The sequence below is a fragment of the Hylobates moloch genome, unplaced genomic scaffold (assembly GCF_009828535.3).
Source record: "Hylobates moloch isolate HMO894 unplaced genomic scaffold, HMol_V3 SCAFFOLD_14, whole genome shotgun sequence".
Lineage (NCBI taxonomy): Eukaryota > Metazoa > Chordata > Mammalia > Primates > Hylobatidae > Hylobates > Hylobates moloch.
The window spans coordinates 52,015,960-52,036,189 of NW_026652289.1; the positions used below are offsets into that span (position 1 = coordinate 52,015,960).

At 38.2% G+C, this 20,230-nt stretch overlaps 1 protein-coding gene across 7 annotated transcripts in view; it reads left to right on the forward strand.

Moving 5' to 3' along the window:
- SCAPER (S-phase cyclin A associated protein in the ER) overlaps positions 1–20,230 on the forward strand; it is a 591,234-nt gene that overhangs the window by 238,597 nt on the left and 332,407 nt on the right. For all 7 annotated transcript variants that reach the window (XM_058428046.1, XM_032176146.2, XM_058428043.1 and 4 more), the window contains one exon: positions 17,095–17,231. In XM_058428046.1, the coding sequence (XP_058284029.1) occupies positions 17,095–17,231 (137 nt within the window). The remainder of the gene's footprint in view (positions 1–17,094; positions 17,232–20,230) is intronic.

A 20,230-nucleotide genomic window follows, 5' to 3' on the forward strand; every position in this document is an offset into this window, starting at 1 on the left:
AATGTGTTAATTTCGTTTTAAGTTCAGATCTTAGATGCTTGAGAGATACAAATATTATAATTTCATTTACTTATTTGGCAAGCCAAACATGGAATTTTAAGATTTATATGTATATATTATTTTTCTCTACAAAATGACTCTTTTATAAACTAATTATTATGGTGAATTTAAAACATACATAATAGTTGACAGAATAGTATGATGAACCTCTGCTTACTCATCATACAACCTTGCAGTGATAAACTTGTGGTAAATCCTGCCTCATTGACATTCCATCCACTCTCCATAAGTACTATCTCGAAGTCAATTCCAGATAACATTTCATTATGGCTATTTTTTATGGAGATTTTCTTTCTGCTTCCGAAAGTAACACATGCTTATTATAAAAGAGGAAATTTAGAACTTGTCACAATCATCTAGTGAGAAATTTTAATTTTTGCCTTTTCTTATATTACTTTATGCATGCCAATGTATACATATAAATACAAAATATGTATAAAACTTTGCTGCATAATTGTATTAGGGAAAGGTCTAAGCTGCTATAAAAGCACCAAAATACAGTGATTTTAAGAACATAGAAATTTATTTTTTACAGTACTAAGGTAAGCAGAGTAGATTTTCAGGGTCGCTTTATGTGACATATTTTTTCAGGGACCCATCTTCTGTCTTTACCATCTCTTCAGGTATGCCCTCCCCTTCATGATTAGAGCTGTTGTTACAGGCTCTTTTCTGTTGCAGTTTGCAGAAGGGGAAGAGTAAGTGGACCTTAAAACACCGAGTATGCATTCATTTTCCATTGACGAGTACTCAGTCACATGGTCACCTCAAGCTACAAGAAGGACTGGAAGTTCAGTTCATAGTAAAAGACTTATGTGACTTACTATAAAGCTCTATTACTATAGAGTCTGGTGCAGTGCAATATTTTCTTTGTCCTCTTTATTTCCTCCCTTACAGACATGTGAACCTAGAGTCTTAGACTCAGGTTTGATTCATTTGGTAAGACTATAATTGGTGTTGAGTTCTTTCATCAAGATGAACATAATGTTTGATTGTTTTTTATTTTTGTGCTATTGATGTATCAGCTATTGACGCTTAGTACCTAGATCCACTAATTAATAGATATGGGGATATTCCAGTTCTGCATTTCATTTTCATTTATTATTTGTAATACATTTATAAAGAAATGGTTCCCTCATCTACTGTTTGGCTACTGAGTACAGTTTGTAAATGTGTGTGTTAGTCAGTACACATTTTTTATTATTTACCAGTTTTCAAGATAATGAACTGGTTTCCTATTATCTTCCAAAGTTATCTGATTGGGGTGTGTGTGTGTGTGTGTGTGTGTGTGTGTGTGTGTATAGATAGATAAATTATGAATTGATGGATTTAAATATTTTTAATGGATTTCAGTCATTTGTAGTTTTCCTGTTTGAATCTCAAATTATGCCATCTTTTGTTCAGTGAGAGTCTTTTAGAGTTTGTTTTCAAGTCCTTTTGACATGAGCCCAGCCAAATTTGATAGTTGCCTTGCTACCCAGTTTGACAAGGTGTTAGACTTATTATCAGCCATTTTAGTAAGAAACTCTGCTTACCTTTACTGGGAAATGATATTTCAAGACCATAATCAGAGATGCTCATTGCTACTGGGTTGATCATTGTGAGCAGAATTAGGAAATGAAGAAATGAAATATGTGTATATGTGTGTGTCTATTCAGCCTCTTCTGTATTGCATCCTGTATCTCTTTTCTTCCATACCAAATATCAGGTTCTCAAGGACAGAAGAGATGATAGAATTATAATATAACCACATTTACTCTATCCTGCCCAACACATGCAACAGTCTTAGAATAACATTACTAATAGTACCACCATCAGTGTAATTATCAAGAACAGTTTAAATTTCTTTTCATATGTTTTCCCCGTTCTCCCCATCTTTTAAAAATAGTAACACAATGATAAATCTGAGACACCAGCATTATATACTGGATTCTTTAGCTTTTATCCCTAGTTTAATCTCAGTTTTGTAAGTATATATGTAATGTTCACCAGTGGTCCTTGTCCATGTCTCTCCTGTCATTTTTCTTTTCTAAGGCATGTTCTGAGGAATCTTGTAGATTCCTCAGAAAGGTTTATGATGATAATATTCTCTAGGTTTTGAAAATGTTGATAATAATTTGTGCTTTTTTTGCTTGAAAGTTAATTTTACTAGATAGAAAATCTTTAGCTTATATTTCTTTCTTGAAAATGCTAAATACATTATTTTCTTTTGGCATAAAATGTTGCTGTCAAAAAGGCTGATGATAATCCAGGTTTTTTCCTTGTAAGTCACTTGTTTTTTTTTCCCCTAAATGCTGAAATAAATTTTCTTTTTATTTAAGGCCCAGAAATTTTAATAAGATATGTCAGTATTAGCCTCTCTAGGTCAGTATTTCCGAGTGTATGGTGTACTCTTTCAGTGTTTATATTCTTCACTTGATCTTAGCCAAAAGGCCGAGAAGTGCTTCTTTTTATATTCTTGAAAGTTTTATCAGATTAAAGTTTTTAATATTTGATCTTTTCTCTTCCTTTGGTTTACTTTGTCAAGAACTCCTATTATCTCGATCTCATCTTTGTCCCCCTTCACTATTTCCACTTACTTTCAAATCATTTTTTTATTAAAAAATTGTATCGTTTTTATTTACATTTTGAGGCATTATTTGTTGTGTTTGTTTACTCTTATACATCTTCTGTTTTGTTTTTATTTCTTAAATGATTTCTTTCATTGCAATCTTTTTTTGAGTTTTTTTTTTTTGAGACGGAGTCTCGCTCTGTCGCCCAGGCTGGAGTGCAGTGGTGCAATCTTGGCTCACTGCAAGCTCCTCCTCCCGGGTTCACGCCATTCTCCTGCCTCAGCCTCTCCAAGTAGCTGGGACTACAGGCGCCCGCCACCATGCCCGGCTAATTTTTTGTATTTTTTAGTAGAGACGGGGTTTCACCGTGGTCTCGATCTCCTGACCTCGTGATCCGCCCGCCTCGGCCTCCCAAAGTGCTGGCATTACAAGCTTGAGCCACCGCGCCTGGCCTTTTTTTGAGTTTTAAGACCAAATTATTGGGGGGTGGAGCCAAGATGGCCGAATAGGAACAGCTCCAGTCTACAGCTCCCAGCCTGAGCCACACAGAAGACAGGTGATTTCTGCATTTCTGTTTGAGGTACTGGTTTCATCCCACTAGGGAGTGCCAAACAGTGGGTGCAGGACAGTCGGTGAAGTGCACTGTGCGTGAGCCGAAGCAGGGCGAGGCATTGCCTCACTCGGGAAGCGCAAGGGGTCAGGGAGTTCCCTTTCCTAGTCAAAGAAAGGGATAACAGATGGCACCTGGAAAATCGGGTCAGTCCCACCCTAATACTGAGCTTTTCCAACAGGCCTGGAAAATGGCACACCAGGAGATTGTGCCCCGCACCTGGCTCGAAGGGTCCTATGCCCACGGAGTCTCGCTGATTGCTAGCACAGCAGGCTGAGATCAAACTGCAAGGCAGCAGCGAGGCTGGGGGAGGGGCGTCCGCCATTGCCCAGGTTTGCTTAGGTAAAGCAGCCAGGAACCTCGAACTGGGTGGAGCCCACCACAGCTCAAGGAGGCCTGCCTGCCTCTGTAGGCTCCACCTCTGGGGGCAGGGCACAGACAAACAAAAATTCAGCAGGAACCTCTGCAGGCTTAAATGTCCCTGTCTGACTGACAGCTTTGAAGAGAGTAGTGGTTCTCCCAGCACGCAGCTGATAACGGACAGACTGCCTCCAAAAGTGGGTCCCTGACCCCCGAGCAGCCTAACTGGGAGGCACCCCCCAGTAGGGACAGACTGACACCTCACTCGGCCGGGTACTCCTCTGAGACAAAACTTCCAGAGGAACTATCAGACAGCTGAATTTGTGATCTCACGAAAATCCACTGTTCTGCAGCCACCGCTGCTGACACCCAGCCAAACAGGGTCTGGAGTGGACCTCTAGTAAACTCCAACAGACCTGCAGCTGAGGGTCCTGTCTGGTAGAAGGAAAACTAACAAACAGAAAGGACATCCACACCAAAAACCCATCTGTACATCACCATCATCAAAGACCAAAAGTAGATAAAACCACAAAGATGGGGAAAAAACAGAGCAGAAAAACTGGAAACTCTAAAAAGCAGAGCACCTCTCCTGCTCCAAAGGAACGCAGTTCCTCACCAGCAACGGAACAAAGCTGGACGGAGAATGACGAGTTGCGAGAAGAAGGCTTCAGACGATCAAACTACTCCGAGCTACGGGAGGAAATTCAAAACAATAGCAAAGAAGTTAAAAACTTTGAAAAAAAATTAGACGAATGGATAACTAGAATAACCAATGGAGAGAAGGGCTTAAAGGAGCTGATGGAGCTGAAAGCCAAGTATCGAGAACTACGTGAAGATTGCAGAAGCCTCGGTAGCCGATGCGATTGGAAGAAAGGGTATCGCTGATGGAAGATGAAATGAATGAAATGAAGTGAGAAGGGAAGGTTAGAGAAAAAAGAATAAAAAGAAACAAAGAAAGGCTCCAAGAAATTTGGGACTATGTGAAAAGACCAAACCTACGTCTGATTGGTGTACCTGAAAATGACAGGGAGAATGGAACCAAGTTGGAAAACACTCTGCAAGATATTATCCAGGAGAACTTCCCCAATCTAGCAAGGCAGGCCAACATTCAGATTCAGGAAATACAGAGAACGCCACAAAGATACTCGAGAAGAGCAACTCCAAGACACATAATTGTCAGATTAACCAAAGTTGAAACGAAGGAGAAAACGTTAAGGGCAGCCAGAGAGAAAGGTCGGGTTACCCACAAAGGGAAGCCCATCAGACTAACAGCTGATCTTTCGGCAGAAACTCTACAAGCCAGAAGACAGTGGGGGCCAGTATTCAACATTCTTAAAGAAAAGAATTTTCCACCCAGAATTTCATATCCAGCCAAACTAAGCTTCATAAGTGAAGGAGAAATAAAATACTTTACAGACAAGCGAATGCTGAGTGATTTTGTCACCACCAGGCCTGCCCTAAAAGAGCTCCTGAAGGAAGTACTAAACATGGAAAGGAACAACTGGTACCAGCCCCTGCAAAAACATGCCAGAGTGTAAAGACCATCGAGGCTAGGAAGAAACTGCATCAACTAACAAGCAAAATAACCAACTAACATCATAATGACAGGACCAGATTCACACATAACAATATTAACTTTAAATGTAAATGGGCTAAATGCTCCAATTAAAAGACAGACTGGCAAACTGGATAAGGAGTCAAGACTCATCAGTGTGCTGTATTCAGGAAACCCATCTCATGTGCAGAGACACACATAGACTCAAAATAAAGGGATGGAGGAAGATCTATCAAGCAAATGGAAAACAAAAAAAGGCAGGGGTTGCAATCCTAGTCTCTGATAAAATAGACTTTAAACCAACAAAGATCAAAAGAGGCAAAGAAGGCCATTACATAATGGTAAAGGGATCAATTCAACAAGAAGAGCTAACTATCCTAAATATATATGCACCCAACACAGGAGCACCCAGATTCATAAAGCAAGTCCTGAGGGACCTACAAAGAGACTTAAACTCCCACACAATAATAATGGGAGATTTTAACACCCCACTGTCAACATTAGACAGATCAACGAGACAGAAAGCTAACAAGGATATATAGGAATTGAATTCACCTCTGCACAAAGTGGTTGTAATAGACATCTACAGAACTCTCCACCGCAAATCAACAGAATATACATTTTTTTCAGCACCACACCACACCTATTCCAAAATTGACCACACAGTTGGAAGTAAAGCTCTCCTCAGCAAATGTAAAAGAACAGAAATTATAACAAACTGTCTCTCAGACCACAGTGCAATCAAACTAGAACTCAGGATTAAGAAACTCACTCAAAACCGCTCAACTACATGGAAACTGAACAACCTGCTCCTGAATGACTATTGGGTACATAATGAAATGAAGGCAGAAATAAAGATGTTCTTTGAAACCAACGAGAACAAAGACACAACATACCAGAATCTCTGGGACACGTTCAAAGCAGTGTGTAGAGGGAAATTTATAGCACTAAATGCCCACAAGAGAAAGCAGGAAAGATCCAAAATTGACACCCTAACATCACAATTAAAAGAACTAGAAAAGCAAGAGCAAACACATTCAAAAGCTAGCAGAAGGCTAGAAATAACTAAAATCAGAGCAGAACTGAAGGAAATAGAGACACAAAAAACCCTTCAAAAAATTAATGAATCCAGAAGCTGGTTTTTTGAAAAGATCAACAAAATTGATAGACCACTAGCAAGACTAATAAAGAAGAAAAGAGAGAAGAATCAAATAGATGCAATAAAAAATGAAAAAGAGGATATCACCACTGATCCCACAGAAATACAATCTACCATCAGAGAATACTACAAACACCTCTATGCAAATAAACTAGAAAATCTAGAAGAAATGGATAAATTCCTCGACAAATACACCCTCCCAAGACTAAACCAGGAAGAAGTTGAATCTCTGAATAGACCAATAACAGGCTCTGAAATTGTGGCAATAATCAATAGCTTACCAACCAAAAAGAGTCCAGGACCAGATGGATTCACAGCCGAATTCTACCAGAGGTACAAGGAAGAACTGGTACCATTCCTTCTGAAACTATTCCAATCGATAGAAAAAGGGAATCCTCCCTAACACATTTTATGAAGCCAGCATTGTCCTGATACAAAAGCCTGGCAGAGACATAACCACAAAAGAGAATTTCAGACCAGTATCCTTGATGAACATTGATGCAAAAATCCTCAATAAAATACTGGCAAACCGAATCCAGCAGCACATCAAAAAGCTTATCCACCATGATCAAGTGGGCTTCATCCCTGGGATGCAAGGCTGGTTCAACATACGCAAATCAATAAATGTAATCCAGCATATAAGCAGAACCAAAGACAAAAACCACATGATTATCTCAATAGATGCAGAAAAGGCCTTTGACAAAATTCAACAACCCTTCATGCTAAAAACTCTCAATAAATTAGGTATTGATGGGACGTATCTCAAAATAATAAGAGCTATGTACGACAAACCCACAGCCAATATCATACTGAATGGGCAAAAACTGGAAGCATTCCCTCTGAAAACTGGCACAAGACAGGGATGCCCTCTCTCACCACTCCTATTCAACATAGTGCTGGAAGTTCTGGCCAGAGCAATCAGGCAGGAGAAGGAAATAAAGGGTATTCAATTAGGAAAAGAGGAAGTCAAATTGTCCCTGTTTGCAGATGACATGATTGTATATCTAGAAATCCCCATCGTCTCAGCCCAAAATCTCCTTAAGCTGATTAGCAACTTCAGCAAAGTCTCAGGATACAAAATCAATGTTCAAAAATCACAAGCATTTTTGTACACCAATCACAGACAAACAGAGAGCCAAATCATGAGTGAACTCCCATTCACAATTGCTTCAAGGAGAATAAAATACCTAGGAATCCAACTTACAAGGGATGTGAAGGACCTCTTCAAGGAGAACTACAAACCACTGCTCAATGAAATAAAAGAGGATACAAACAAATGGAAGAACATTCCATGCTCATGGGTTGGAAGAATCAATATCGTGAAAATGGCCATACTGCCCAAGGTAATTTATAGATTCAATGCCATCCCCATCAAGCTACCAATGACTTTCTTCACACAATTGGAAAAAACTACTTTAAAGTTCATATGGAACCAAAAAAGAGCCCGTATCCCCAAGTCAATCCTAAGCCAAAAGAACAAAGCTGGAGGCATCATGCTACCTGACTTCAAACCATACTACAAGGCTACAGTAACCAAAACAGCATGGTACTGGTACCACAACAGAGACATAGATCAATGGAACAGAACAGAGCCCTCAGAAATGATGCCGCATATCTACAACTATCTGATCTTTGACAAACCTCACAAAAACAAGAAATGGGGAAAGGATTCTCTATTTAATAAATGGTGCTGGGAAAACTGGCTAGCCATATGTAGAAAGCTGCAACTGGATCCCTTCCTTACACCTTATACAAAAATTAATTCAAGATGGATTAAAGACTTAAATGTTAGACCTAAAACCATAAAAATCCTACAAGAAAACCTAGGCAATACCATTCAGGACATAGGCGTGGGCAAGGACTTCATGTCTAAAACACCAAAAACAATGGCAAGAGAAGCCAAAATTGACAAATGGGATCTCATTAAACTAAAGAGCTTCTGCACAGCAAAAGAAACTACCATCAGAGTGAACAGGCAACCTACAGAATGGGAGAAAATTTTTGCAACCTACTCATCTGACAAAGGGCTAATATCCAGAATCTACAATGAACTCAAACAAATTTACAAGAAAAAAACAACCCCATCAAAAAGTGGGCAAAGGACATGAACAGACACTTCTCAAAAGAAGACATTTATGCAGCCAAAAAACACATGAAGAAATGCTCATCATCACTGGACATCAGAGAAATGCAAATCAAAACCACAGTGAGATACCATCTCACACCAGTTAGAATGGCCATCATTAAAAAGTCAGGAAACAACAGGTGCTGGAGAGGATGTGGAGAAATAGGAACACTTTTACACTGTTGGTGGGACTGTAAACTAGTTCAACCATTGTGGAAGTCAGTGTGGCGATTCCTCAGGGATCTAGAAGTAGAAATACCATTTGACCCAGCCATCCCATTACTGGGTATATACCCAAAGGACTATAAATCATGCTGCTATAAAGACACAGGCACACATATGTTTATTGCGGCACCGTTCACAATAGCAAAGAGTTGGAATGAACCCAAATGTCCAACAATAGACTGGATTAAGAAAATGTGGCACATATGCACCATGGAATACTATGCAGCCATAAAAAATGACGAGTTCATGTCCTTTGTAGGGACATGGATGAAACCTGAAAACATCGTTCTCAGTAAACTATCGCAAGGACAAAAAACCAAACTTTGCATGTTCTCACTCATAGGTGGGAATTGAACAATGAGAACTCATGGACACAGGAAGGGGAACATCACACTTCGGGGACTGTTGTGGGGGTGGGGGTAGGGGGGAGGGCCAGCATTAGGAGATATACCTAATGCTAAATGACGAGTTAATGGGTGCAGCACACCAACATGGCACATGGATACAGATGTAACAAACCTGCACATTGTGCACATGTACCCTAAAACCTAAAGTATAATAATAAAAAATAAAAATTAAAAAAGAAAGAAAAAAAACCTAATTATTGAGTTTTTAAGATAGTGATTTCTGTTATTCCCTCATGCCTTATATCATTTTTTGTGTGTGTTTCAGCTTATTTTGAAATAGAAAGTTACATTTTGACCTGTGCATAGATTTTTGTGGTGTGATTTGTTGTTTGTAAGGTTGCTATTCTACTTATTTGTTTTCTTCTGATAACTTTGGAATTTGACCTTGATAATTTTCTCATGCTAATTTTTACATGGAATTAGTTTTATGAAACTTTTAGAAGGACATGTTTTAGGATAGCCATTCTAACTTCATAGAGATCCCTCTTATACAATTTTTGTGAAAAATGTAGTGGCTTGAGTTCTGAAGTTTCCTGGTTCTGTTTTCCTGTTCTGCTTTTAGCTAGGCATTGTTTTCCCCTGTGTCTCTATTATCCCTAGTTTGTCCAATTTAAATTCCTTTCCCAGCAGTTTCTCCTGGAAGGGAGCCCTGGTGGCTCATTTCCAGAGTCATAAGGGCTACCCTCCACTAGTCAGATCAGACCTTCTTAATGCAAGGACCATTTACTCACCTCCTATTGAAGTCACCAGAGCCTCTCTCACTTTCAAATGCTGTTCTCAAATTAGCCTGTTAACTCTCCAGTGAGTAACTGTTCTGTTTTTAGGGTTCTTATGTTCTGATACTCATTATTCATCCTGATGTTTCCCTCTAATTTCACCTGCAGACACTGAAACGCTACTTCTCTGAGTGTCCACACTCACTTTTTTTCTTTTTTTTTTTTTTTTGAAACGGAGTCTCGCTCTGTCGCCCAGGCTGGAGCGCAGTGGTGCGATGTCGACTCACTGCAAGCTCCGCCTCCTGGGTTCACACCATTCTCCTGCTTCAGCCTCCCGAGTAGCTGGGACTACAGGCACCTGCCACCACTCCCGGCTAATTTTTTTGTATTTTTAGTAGAGACGGGGCTTCACCGTGCTAGCCAGGATGATCTCAATCTCCTGACCTTGTGATCCGCCTGCCTTGGCCTCCCAAAGTGCTGGGATTACAGGCGTGAGCCACCACACCCACTTTTTTTTTTTTTTATTATACTTTAGGTTTTAGGGTACATGTGCACAATGTGCAGGTTTGTTACATATGTATCCATGTGCCATGTTGATTTCCTGCACCCATTAACTCGTCATTTAGCATTAGGTATATCTCCTAATGCTATCCCTCCCCCCTCCCCCAACCCCACAAGAGTCCCCGGAGTGTGATGTTCCCCTTCCTGTGTCCATGAGTTCTCATTGTTCAATTCCCACCTATGAGTGAGAACATGCGGTGTTTGGTTTTTTGTCCTTGCGATAGTTTACTGAGAATGATGTTTTCCAATTTCATCCATGTCCCTACAAAGGACATGAACTCATCATTTTTTATGGCTGCATAGTATTCCATGGTGCATATGTGCCACATTTTCTTAATCCAGTCTATCGTTGTTGGACATTTGGGTTGGTTCCAAGTCTTTGCTATTGTGAACAGTGCCGCAATAAACATATGTGTGCATGTGTCTTTATAGCAACATGATTTATAGTCCTTTGGGTATATACCCAGTAATGGGATGGCTGGGTCAAATGGTATTTCTAGTTCTAGATCCCCGAGGAATCGCCACACTGACTTCCACACTGGTTGAACTAGTTTACAGTCCCACCAACAGTGTAAAAGTGTTCCTATTTCTCCACCTCCTCTCCAGCACCTGTTGTTTCCTGATTTTTTAATGATGGCCATTCTAACTGGTGTGAGATGGTATCTCACTGTGGTTTTGATTTGCATTTCTCTGATGGCCAGTGATGATGAGCATTTCTTCATGTGTTTTTTGGCTGCATAAATGGCTTCTTTTGAGAAGTGTCTGTTCATGTCCTTTGCCCACTTTTTGATGGGGTTGTCTAAAACACCACACCCACTTCTATTTGGAGGTTGTAGGAATACCTTGTCAGTATGGTTGTAAATATTTTTCATGGGTTTTGCTTTAATATCTAATTGCTCTTTATATTTGTATATGGAGATTCAGAGAGTTCAAAATTCTGCCGCCAGTGCCACCATCTTCTCAGAATTTTCTTTTATAATTTCAATCTGTTGCCCAGACTAGAGTGCAGTGGTGCAATCACGGCTCACTGTGACCTCTACTTCCTGGACTCAGGTGATCCTCCCACCTCAGCCTCCCATGAAGCTGGGACCGCAGGTGCATGGCCATGATGTCCCGCTAACATTTTGTAAAGACAGGGTTTTTCCACGTTTCCCAGGTTGATCTTGAACTCCTGGGCTCGAGAGATCCACCCACCTTTGCCTCTCAAAGTGCTGGGATTACAGATGTGCGCCCCTGCACCCAACCTTTAATAAGGATTTTAATGACTATTACTTCTTCATAGAAATATACCATAATTTACTAAACCACTCCTTCAGTGTTGAAAAAGCTTCTTTTTACATGCTTTCCATCTTCAGAAAACATGTCAAAACTTTCTTCCTGTATAACACTGTAATTATTTTAATGGAAAGATAGATGATTTTTACTCTTTTATCATCAAAGGATGATCTCTGTCTTAGAAAAAGCAAAAGCATAATGCAAACCATTAAAAGGTAATATGTAAAGACTTGAAATGTATTTATAGAAAGCTGGACAGAAGAAACATCCTAAGTCACAGAAAACAAAATGCAGACAAATGGTCAAGCATACTAATACCAATATTTCAGTTAACCGAGAGATTTAGAAACAAAACAGGAACACCACATACTGGCAAACCACTTGCAGGGAAATAAATTAATTCCCATTTTGAATGTTCAGTTTGAGAATACTTATCAAAAGTCTTAAAAATATGTATAATCTGTGGTCCAGGTTTTTCATTTCTGTGATTTGATCATAAAAGAATAGCTATTTGTTTAAATTTGAACTATAGGAATATTTTATTGCACTATTTATGACATTGAAAACTTAAAAATTATCCAGATGTCTAACAATAAGGCATTACTCAAAATAGGTATATTTATGAAATGGAATAGCTTACATCTGTTATGTTGTAGAATTATTATTTAATGGAAGGAATATATATTTATATCAAATATAGCAAATTTAAAAATTTCATAAATGGGAGAACCTATTTTTAAAAAACTATATGTGCAAAGAACAATGGAAGAATATACTTCAAAACAGTGTTTTTCTAGGTATTAGGAATATTTTAATCTTAATTTTTATTTATATATATTTTCTATAATGAACACATTTTTGTGTTAAGAGAAAGTTTACTATTAAGTCAAACAAAAACATGCTCATTTATCTCTGGTTTGAGATTTTAAAAACATTAACGTTAATATGAATGCCTGATGTATGTGGTTTTGTATGTGAATATGTGTGTAAAGGCGTTGTCTATAACAAAGGTATGATTCTTGATAGTTCTGGATATAGTCCAAGTTTTTTTGTGTAGTGACTGCATTTGTGTATAAGCTTCCTTAGTGGTTTCTGTTAGATATGTAAATAACATTTATATACAACTGAAAATAGTATAATTTGGATCTTTCACAAAACTGAAGATATCATTTAGAATATTTCTTTTCCTTAGTGCCGTGATCAAATCACATGTCGGAGACTAGCCTGCATGAGCATCATGGCGGGAGGGAATGTGGAGTAGTAAAAAACCTTCGTCTTGTAAAGTCAGCCAGTCGTGGTTTTGATCCTGAGCTTTGTGACCATGGGCATTATACCAAACTTCTTTGAGATTTGCATCAGTAAACATCTGTGTTTCTTAATCATCTGTGAAATGTAAACATACTACCATCTGCTTTATGGGATTGTGAAGATGATAGGAAATAATGTATGTAATTGATTCAGTCCTTTGCTAATCATATAGTAAGTGTTCAATAAATGGTAGTATGGATGTTGCTTTCATATATGACTTGCTTTGTTCCATATGTCTTTGGGAGATAATGGGAAGAGGGTTTTCTCCCCCTGCCACTCGCTGTTTTCTTTCAGACCTGGGTTATTTAAGTTTTTTGTATGTGTGTACTTACTACTTAAATCTTTGCTTTATGTTAATGCTACCGTGTAAAAGTATAGTATACCATAGGCCTAGTTTATCAAAGAAAATATTCTACAGTGAAAGAATACTTTCTTCGTTTGGCTGTGGGGTTTTTGTTGTTGTTGTTGTTGTTGCTTGTTTTTTGTTGATAGGTTCATAATTTGGAAAGTGAGCACAATTCTATAGCTCAAACCTATTTCCAGCCATATCTCTAAGGTAGTAGTCAAGAATGTGGATTCCCTAATCACACTGTCTGGGTTTAAATTTAGGCTGTCACTTTACTAGCTGCAGTGTCACTCAGTCATGGTTTTGGCCTTCTAACTTTGAAAAAGTTAACTTTGTGTCCAAGTTTTCTCATAGTTAAAATGAGGATAATAAAAATATATACCTTCTAAGTTTTTTCTAAGTATAGTTGTAAGGACGAGATGAATGATATTATATAAAGTACTTAGCTCAATGTATCTTGTGTAATAAGGGCTGAAAAATACTATTATTAGTTGTTATTACATTAACTCTCTTTTTATTTATTTATCTAATGCATACTTACTGAGTGCTTGCCATATGCCAGGCACAGTTCTAGGCATAGAAACAAAAGTGAACAAAACAGACAAAGTCATTGCCCTTGGGAAACTTACGTTTGAGGATGGAAATTGAAAATGATTATGTAATGTTAGGCAGTGATGTGAAACAAGTCCTATGAAGAAACATAAAGAGAATAAGGAGATAAATAATAGATGGTGTATGTTAAGACTGAGCATTCATTTTGGTCGAGACCACCTAAATACCCAAGAGAATATTCTTGGCTAGGGACATATAGAGCCCTGAGGCAGTAACGTTTCTGATGAATGTGGGGAGCAACAAGAGGACCACTGTGGATGTAGTTTTAGTGAAGAAAGAAGAGAATGGTAGATGAGATCAGAGAGATCAGTGACTCAGCCTTGTAGGTCATGGTGAGGAATTTGGATTTACTCTAAGTGTGATGAGAATGTACGTTTTGATAAAATGAATGATGTGATTTGACTGTTGTTTTAAAAAAATAAGTGGCCGTTTTTATAGAGAAAAGACCTATGGGGTCAAATTAGAAACTGTGAGACCAGTTAAGAGGCTATTGCAGTAATATAAATGAATGCTGATGGTGACTTAGAGCAGGTGATGGTGGTAGGGATAAGTGGTTGAATTGGGGATATATATGAAAGGAGAACTGATAGGATTTGCTGATATATTGGATGTGAGCAATTATGCAAATGATGATACTGTTTACTCAAATAGAGAACACTTTCAGAAGAAAAATTTGATGTATATAAGGAACATAAGAGTTTTGCTGTAGACGTGTTATTTTCGAAATGCTGATTGTGGAAATGTTCCACCTGACTGGAGATTTTGAGGAGACTTTTGTTTTTTTTTTTTTTTTTTTTTTTTGAGACAGAGTCTCGCTCTGTCACCCAGGCTGGAGTGCAGTGGCGCAATCTCGGCTCACTGCAAGCTCCGCCTCCCGGGTTCACGCCATTCTCCTGCCTCAGCCTCTCCGAGTAGCTGGGACTACAGGCGCCCGCCACCACGCCCGGCTAATTTTTTGTATTTTTAGTAGAGACGGGGTTTCATCGTGGTCTCGATCTCCTGACCTCGTGATCCGCCTGCCTCGGCCTCCCAAAGTGCTGGGATTACAAGCGTGAGCCACCGCGCCCGGCCTGTTTTGTTTTTTTAAAGACAGTCTTGCTTTGTTGCCCAGGCTGGAGTGCAGTGGCACGATCTTGGCTCATTGCAACCTCCGCTTCTTGGGTTCAAGTGATTCTTCTGCCTCAGCCTCCCAGGTAGCTGGGATTACAGGTATGTACAGGCATACACCACCATGCCCAGCTAATTTTTGTATTTTTAGTAGAGACGGGATTTTACCATGTTGGCCAGGCTGGTCTCGAACTCTTGCACTCAAGTGATCCTCCCAACTTGGCTTCCCAAAGTGTTGGGATTACAGATGTTGAGCCACTGTACCTGGCTGAGGAGCCTTTTTTTTTTTTTTTTGGAGACCGAGTCTCGCTCTTGTTGCCCAGGCTGGAGTGCAATGGCGCCATCTCGGCTCACTGCAACCTCCACCTCCCGATTTCAAGCAATTTGAGGAGACATTTTTATGCAGGTGAATGGAGTTGGGAGAGAGGTCAGAACTAGAGAGAAAAATTTGAGAATTTTCTGTGTATGAATAATATTTCAAGTTACTGCATTAGATGAGTGAGTTTGGACAGAGAAGAAGAAAGCTCTGAGTATAGCTCTGGGATGCTTCAACATTTAGAGGTCAAGAAGAGGAAAAGGACCCAGCAAAGAAGACTTAGAAGGAACAGCCAATGAGTTAGAAGGACAATGTGATGTCAGGAAACCAAGTGAAGGTAGGAGGAAATTATCTATAGGACTAAGGTTGCAAGAAACAGATAACTGAACATTGGCCACTGGCGTTATTGATCTTGACAAGGAAAATTTGTAGATTGGTAAGGGTGGTAAGGGCAAAAGCTGGACTAAAATGAGTTTGGGAGTGAATGAGAGCTAAGGAAGTAGAGGCAAAATACACTTTGTTTCAACAAATTTTGGTACAAAAGGGTTGTAGCTGAACAGAGACATACAAACAGGAATCCTTTTGAGATGATTTAAGTAGAAACAGGAAAACTGATGATGTAGATAAGAGGAGAAATAACCATAAAAATGCAAGACAAGGAATGGGATCCAGTGTATATTTGGAGGACTTGCTCTTAGATAGGAACATGTGTTCATATATTACAACAGGAGGGAAGAGAGTGTACGGGCACATATGCAGATTGTTTGATACATTTAGCTGTGGGAGTGTATGGAAGCTCTCGTCTGAATAATGCTGTTTTCCTTAATCAAATAAACATGCTCATGAACTGAGAGATGGGGTTAGGAGATGACAGATACTGGAGATTTAAGGAGAGAGTCTAAAATAATTTTTAGCAAGGCAAGTGTGTAGATTAACTAATGTAAAGTTGCTTGACTGCCTGGGAATACTAGAGGCCACTTGAGCTGTAATTTCATAAATTTAAAGTTTGTAATTATAGCCACATTAATCTGCTTCAGACATAGGCTCAGAATAGGGAGAGAGTTGGATTTAGGATTGGGATTTTGCCATGCATGTATGAAAGAAGAAAGGGGGAAAGGAGTTGAGCACAGGCAACAGAATTATTATAGTGATAGGCCATAAAATCTAAGATGGATAAGGAGGGGAACTTGACCAAACACTATGTGCTCTTTCTGAACCAAAGCTTTGCTGTCGATAGCCACATTCCACTTTCTCTTCTCTAGGATGTGTTTTCTGAGATGACCTTCTTTTTCCTTCCTGCAACCTTACCCTACTCACAGCCCAAACACATACTTACCTAATATCCATATGTTCACATTTTATCCTTTCTTCAAGGGGTAGCAAATATGGTGCTTCCTTCCTGAAGTTTCACCCCCTTCTCCCTAGTGAACAGTGATCTTGTTTCCCTCTTTGGGTTCTTACAGCACTCTAAATCTCCGATTGGCTTGGTATTATACATGGTATTATAGTTTCGTGTATATATTTTACCTTTCCTACTCTACTTGTGTGATATCGTGGTAGGGATTATGTCCATGTAGCCTTAGATTGGCACAGTTGATATGCAATGAAGTGAAGTCAGTGATGTAAAAACCTTAAGTAAAACAATTTCTTCAACGTTTTCCAAAACAATTGTAGAAACCAGTGTATTATGGAGATTACTTTTAGTTTCATCAAATGTCTTAAACTCACTGTAGTCTATAGCAATCCTATATTATATTTAAATAATCATCCTCATTATTATTATTTTATTTGTTTATCTTGCAGGAGCATCTTTCCTTGAAGAAGTATATTATTGACATTGTGGTTGAAAGTACAGCTCCAGCAGAAGCTTTGAAAGATGGAGAAGAGCGGCAAAAAAATAAAAAAAAAGCCAAAAAGATAAAAGCCCGGATGAACTTCAGGTACCTTCAATACCCTTAAAAGCAAAAGAAAAACTCTTAGTGATGTATCTTTTAATGTAAATCCAAGGAAGACAAAAAAAAGTTTAAAGTTGTTTGCTTCATGAAAGCCTTGGAAATAACACTGATGAGCCTAATTTATAGCCACTTTCCTTGATTGAGAAAGAAAACTGCATATCGATCTAAAGCCCTTGCTTTCACCTGTTAAGAGCTCTTCTTATAATTGGATGCCAAAGCTCTGCCAAACTTGTGCCTCCTCCAGCATACAATAGTATGTTTAAGTATGTGTAAACCAAGCCTATTTTTCTTTCCAACTATTGATTTTTAAATGAAGCATCAAAGAAAATCAATAGCAATCAACAAATAGAAGTCTACTGGCTGTAGTGTCAAATCCCATGACTAGGCTTAATCAATTTGGTTGCCTGTCACAACAAGAAAAAGTTCAAGAAATATCTTAAAATGGAAAGTGAGTTGTCAGACCTGTAGTTTATCATCAGCCTCCAAAGTGTCATCTGAAGATCAGACAGCTGTGTAGTACATCATTACCTGACAAGCTTTGAGTGTCATCTGATGACTGATGAGTCCGGTTGGAGGACACAGATAGCTCTTCTTTAGTAGATAATCCTTTGCTGTTCAAGGACAACTATTCTGAATATGTCCTTATACTTTTACTACTAAGTGTCTCAAAGATGGAGAAGCTTGACCCATGGGATTATAGGAATATAGAACATACAATAATAGTAAACAGTGCAGTTATCTCTCTCTAGTTTCAGTGTTTAGATAATGATCAATGTAGGTGTCTTTCAATTTACATAATCAGTGATAACTTCAGAGTGCTCATTTAATCAAAGAATAGAAAAGGCTTTTTTGATTTTAGTTTTTGAAGTTAGTCCAGATTTCTCAGAATAGTTTTACGGTATATTTTAGGGCATTACTGACCTGCATTTCTAGTTTATCCTAAGAACTTGCAGACCTCTTGATACTTTTGAATATTTTAAGGGCCTGTTTTTTGAACCTGTCTATTTTTAATGTTCACATTCTCTTGGTGAGCTCCCTGGTTCTGTGGCCGTAAATACCTCTACTTGCCAATGACTACCAATTTTATATCTTCAGCTTTACTCAAACTTAGTATGTCCAAAACAAACCTGCTCTTTCTTCTTGCCACAAAAAACCTACCTCATTTCATAGTCTTCTCTATATCAGCAAATGAATACTTTATTCCAGTTGCTTAGGCCAAAACCATTGAAGTCATCCTTGATCTGTCTTTCTCCTACACCTCACATCCAATCTAACTGCAAATGTTAGCTTTGCTTTAAAAATATATTCAGAATTTGACAACGTGTCTCTAACTTACTGCTTTCCCCTGATCCAAAGCTTCAATCATCTCTTACCTGGATTGTTATAGTAGCCTTCTGACTAGTCTCCTTGTTTCTGCCCTTGTATATTCTAAACACTCCAGCCACAGCAGACCTGCTAAAATGTAAGTCAGAGCCTGTCACTGCTCTTGTCAAAACCTCAAGGATTTTATAGTTGAGGTTTCCTCTTCCTAGAAGGTTCTTCTCACATACATCCATACAGTTGGCTTCCTTGTCTCCTTCAGGTCTTTGATCAAATGTCACCTTATCAATGAAGCTGCTTTTGAGGGCCTTATTTTTTTTTTTAATGTAACTAATGCTTTGTTTTTTAAGGAAAATCTTAAAAATGTAAATAACCATAGGAAAAATACTTTTATCTTCTAATATTTTGCCATCTGTATCCATTCTGTGCATACTAACTGTATCTATTGACTTTTTTCATTGATGTATGATTTATTTAAGTGCAATGTGGCAATGTCAAAAATATACTGTTTGAGTTTTGAAAAATCTAGATAGTCATACAATCCATACCCCTATCAAGATTTAGAACATTTTCATTGCCCCATAAAGTTCTTTGTTCCTCTTTGCAGTCAGTCTCCCACCACTCCTGGCCTGAGGCAACCGCTGATATGCTTTCTATAATTGGAGATTACTTTTTCCAGTTCTAGAAATTTATACAAACGACATCCACTCTTTTGCAGCTGGCTTTTTTTTTTTTTTAACTGATTATACTGTTTTTGAGGTTTATCTGTGTTGATGTGTATATGTAATTTCTTCCCTTTTTATTGCTGACTATATCCATTGTATGGATATACCACATTCTACTGATAGACATTTAGGTTTCCAATCTGGGATATTTATAAATAAAGCTCCTTTAAAGTCTTTGGGTGAACAAATATTTTTATTTCTCTTCGGTAAATACAAGTAGAATTGTCAAACTGTTTTCCATAGTAGTTGTGCCATTTTATACTCCCATTAGCAATCTGTGAGAATTCCGGGTCCTTCACATTCTTGCCAATATTTGGTATTATTAGTTTTTAAAATTTTAGTTCAGTTCTAGTGGGAATGTAGTGGTATCTCATTGTTGTTCTAATTTGCATTTCCCCAGTGACTAACACATATATTGATCATCTTTTCATATCCTCTAAAACTGTTCAGTATTTTCCTTTATAAAGTGTCCCAATTTTAAAAAATGGGCTGTCATTTTATTAGTCATTTATATATTCTGACTGCAAGTTATTAGACAGATGTATGTATTGAGATGTCTTTTCTCTCATTCTGGAGCTTACATATACATTTTCTTTATAATAGCTTTTGATAAGCAAGATTTTTTTATTTTAATGATATCTGCTTTATCAGTATTTTTCTTTTATGTCTAGTGCTTCTGGGTATGTCTAAGAGATCTTTGCCTGCCCAAAGGTCAAAAGATACTCTATTGTATTTTTTTCTAGAAGATTTGTAATTTTAGCTTTTGCATTTAGGCTTATACTCCATTTAAAATAAATTAGTAGGCATGATATAAAGTATAGGTCCAGGTTTATTTTTCTATAGATAGCCTGCTCCACTACCACTTTTGAAAAGATTTGTCTTTTCCATATGCCTTAGCACCTTGATAAAATCTATCATATAGGTGTGATTCTGTTCTGG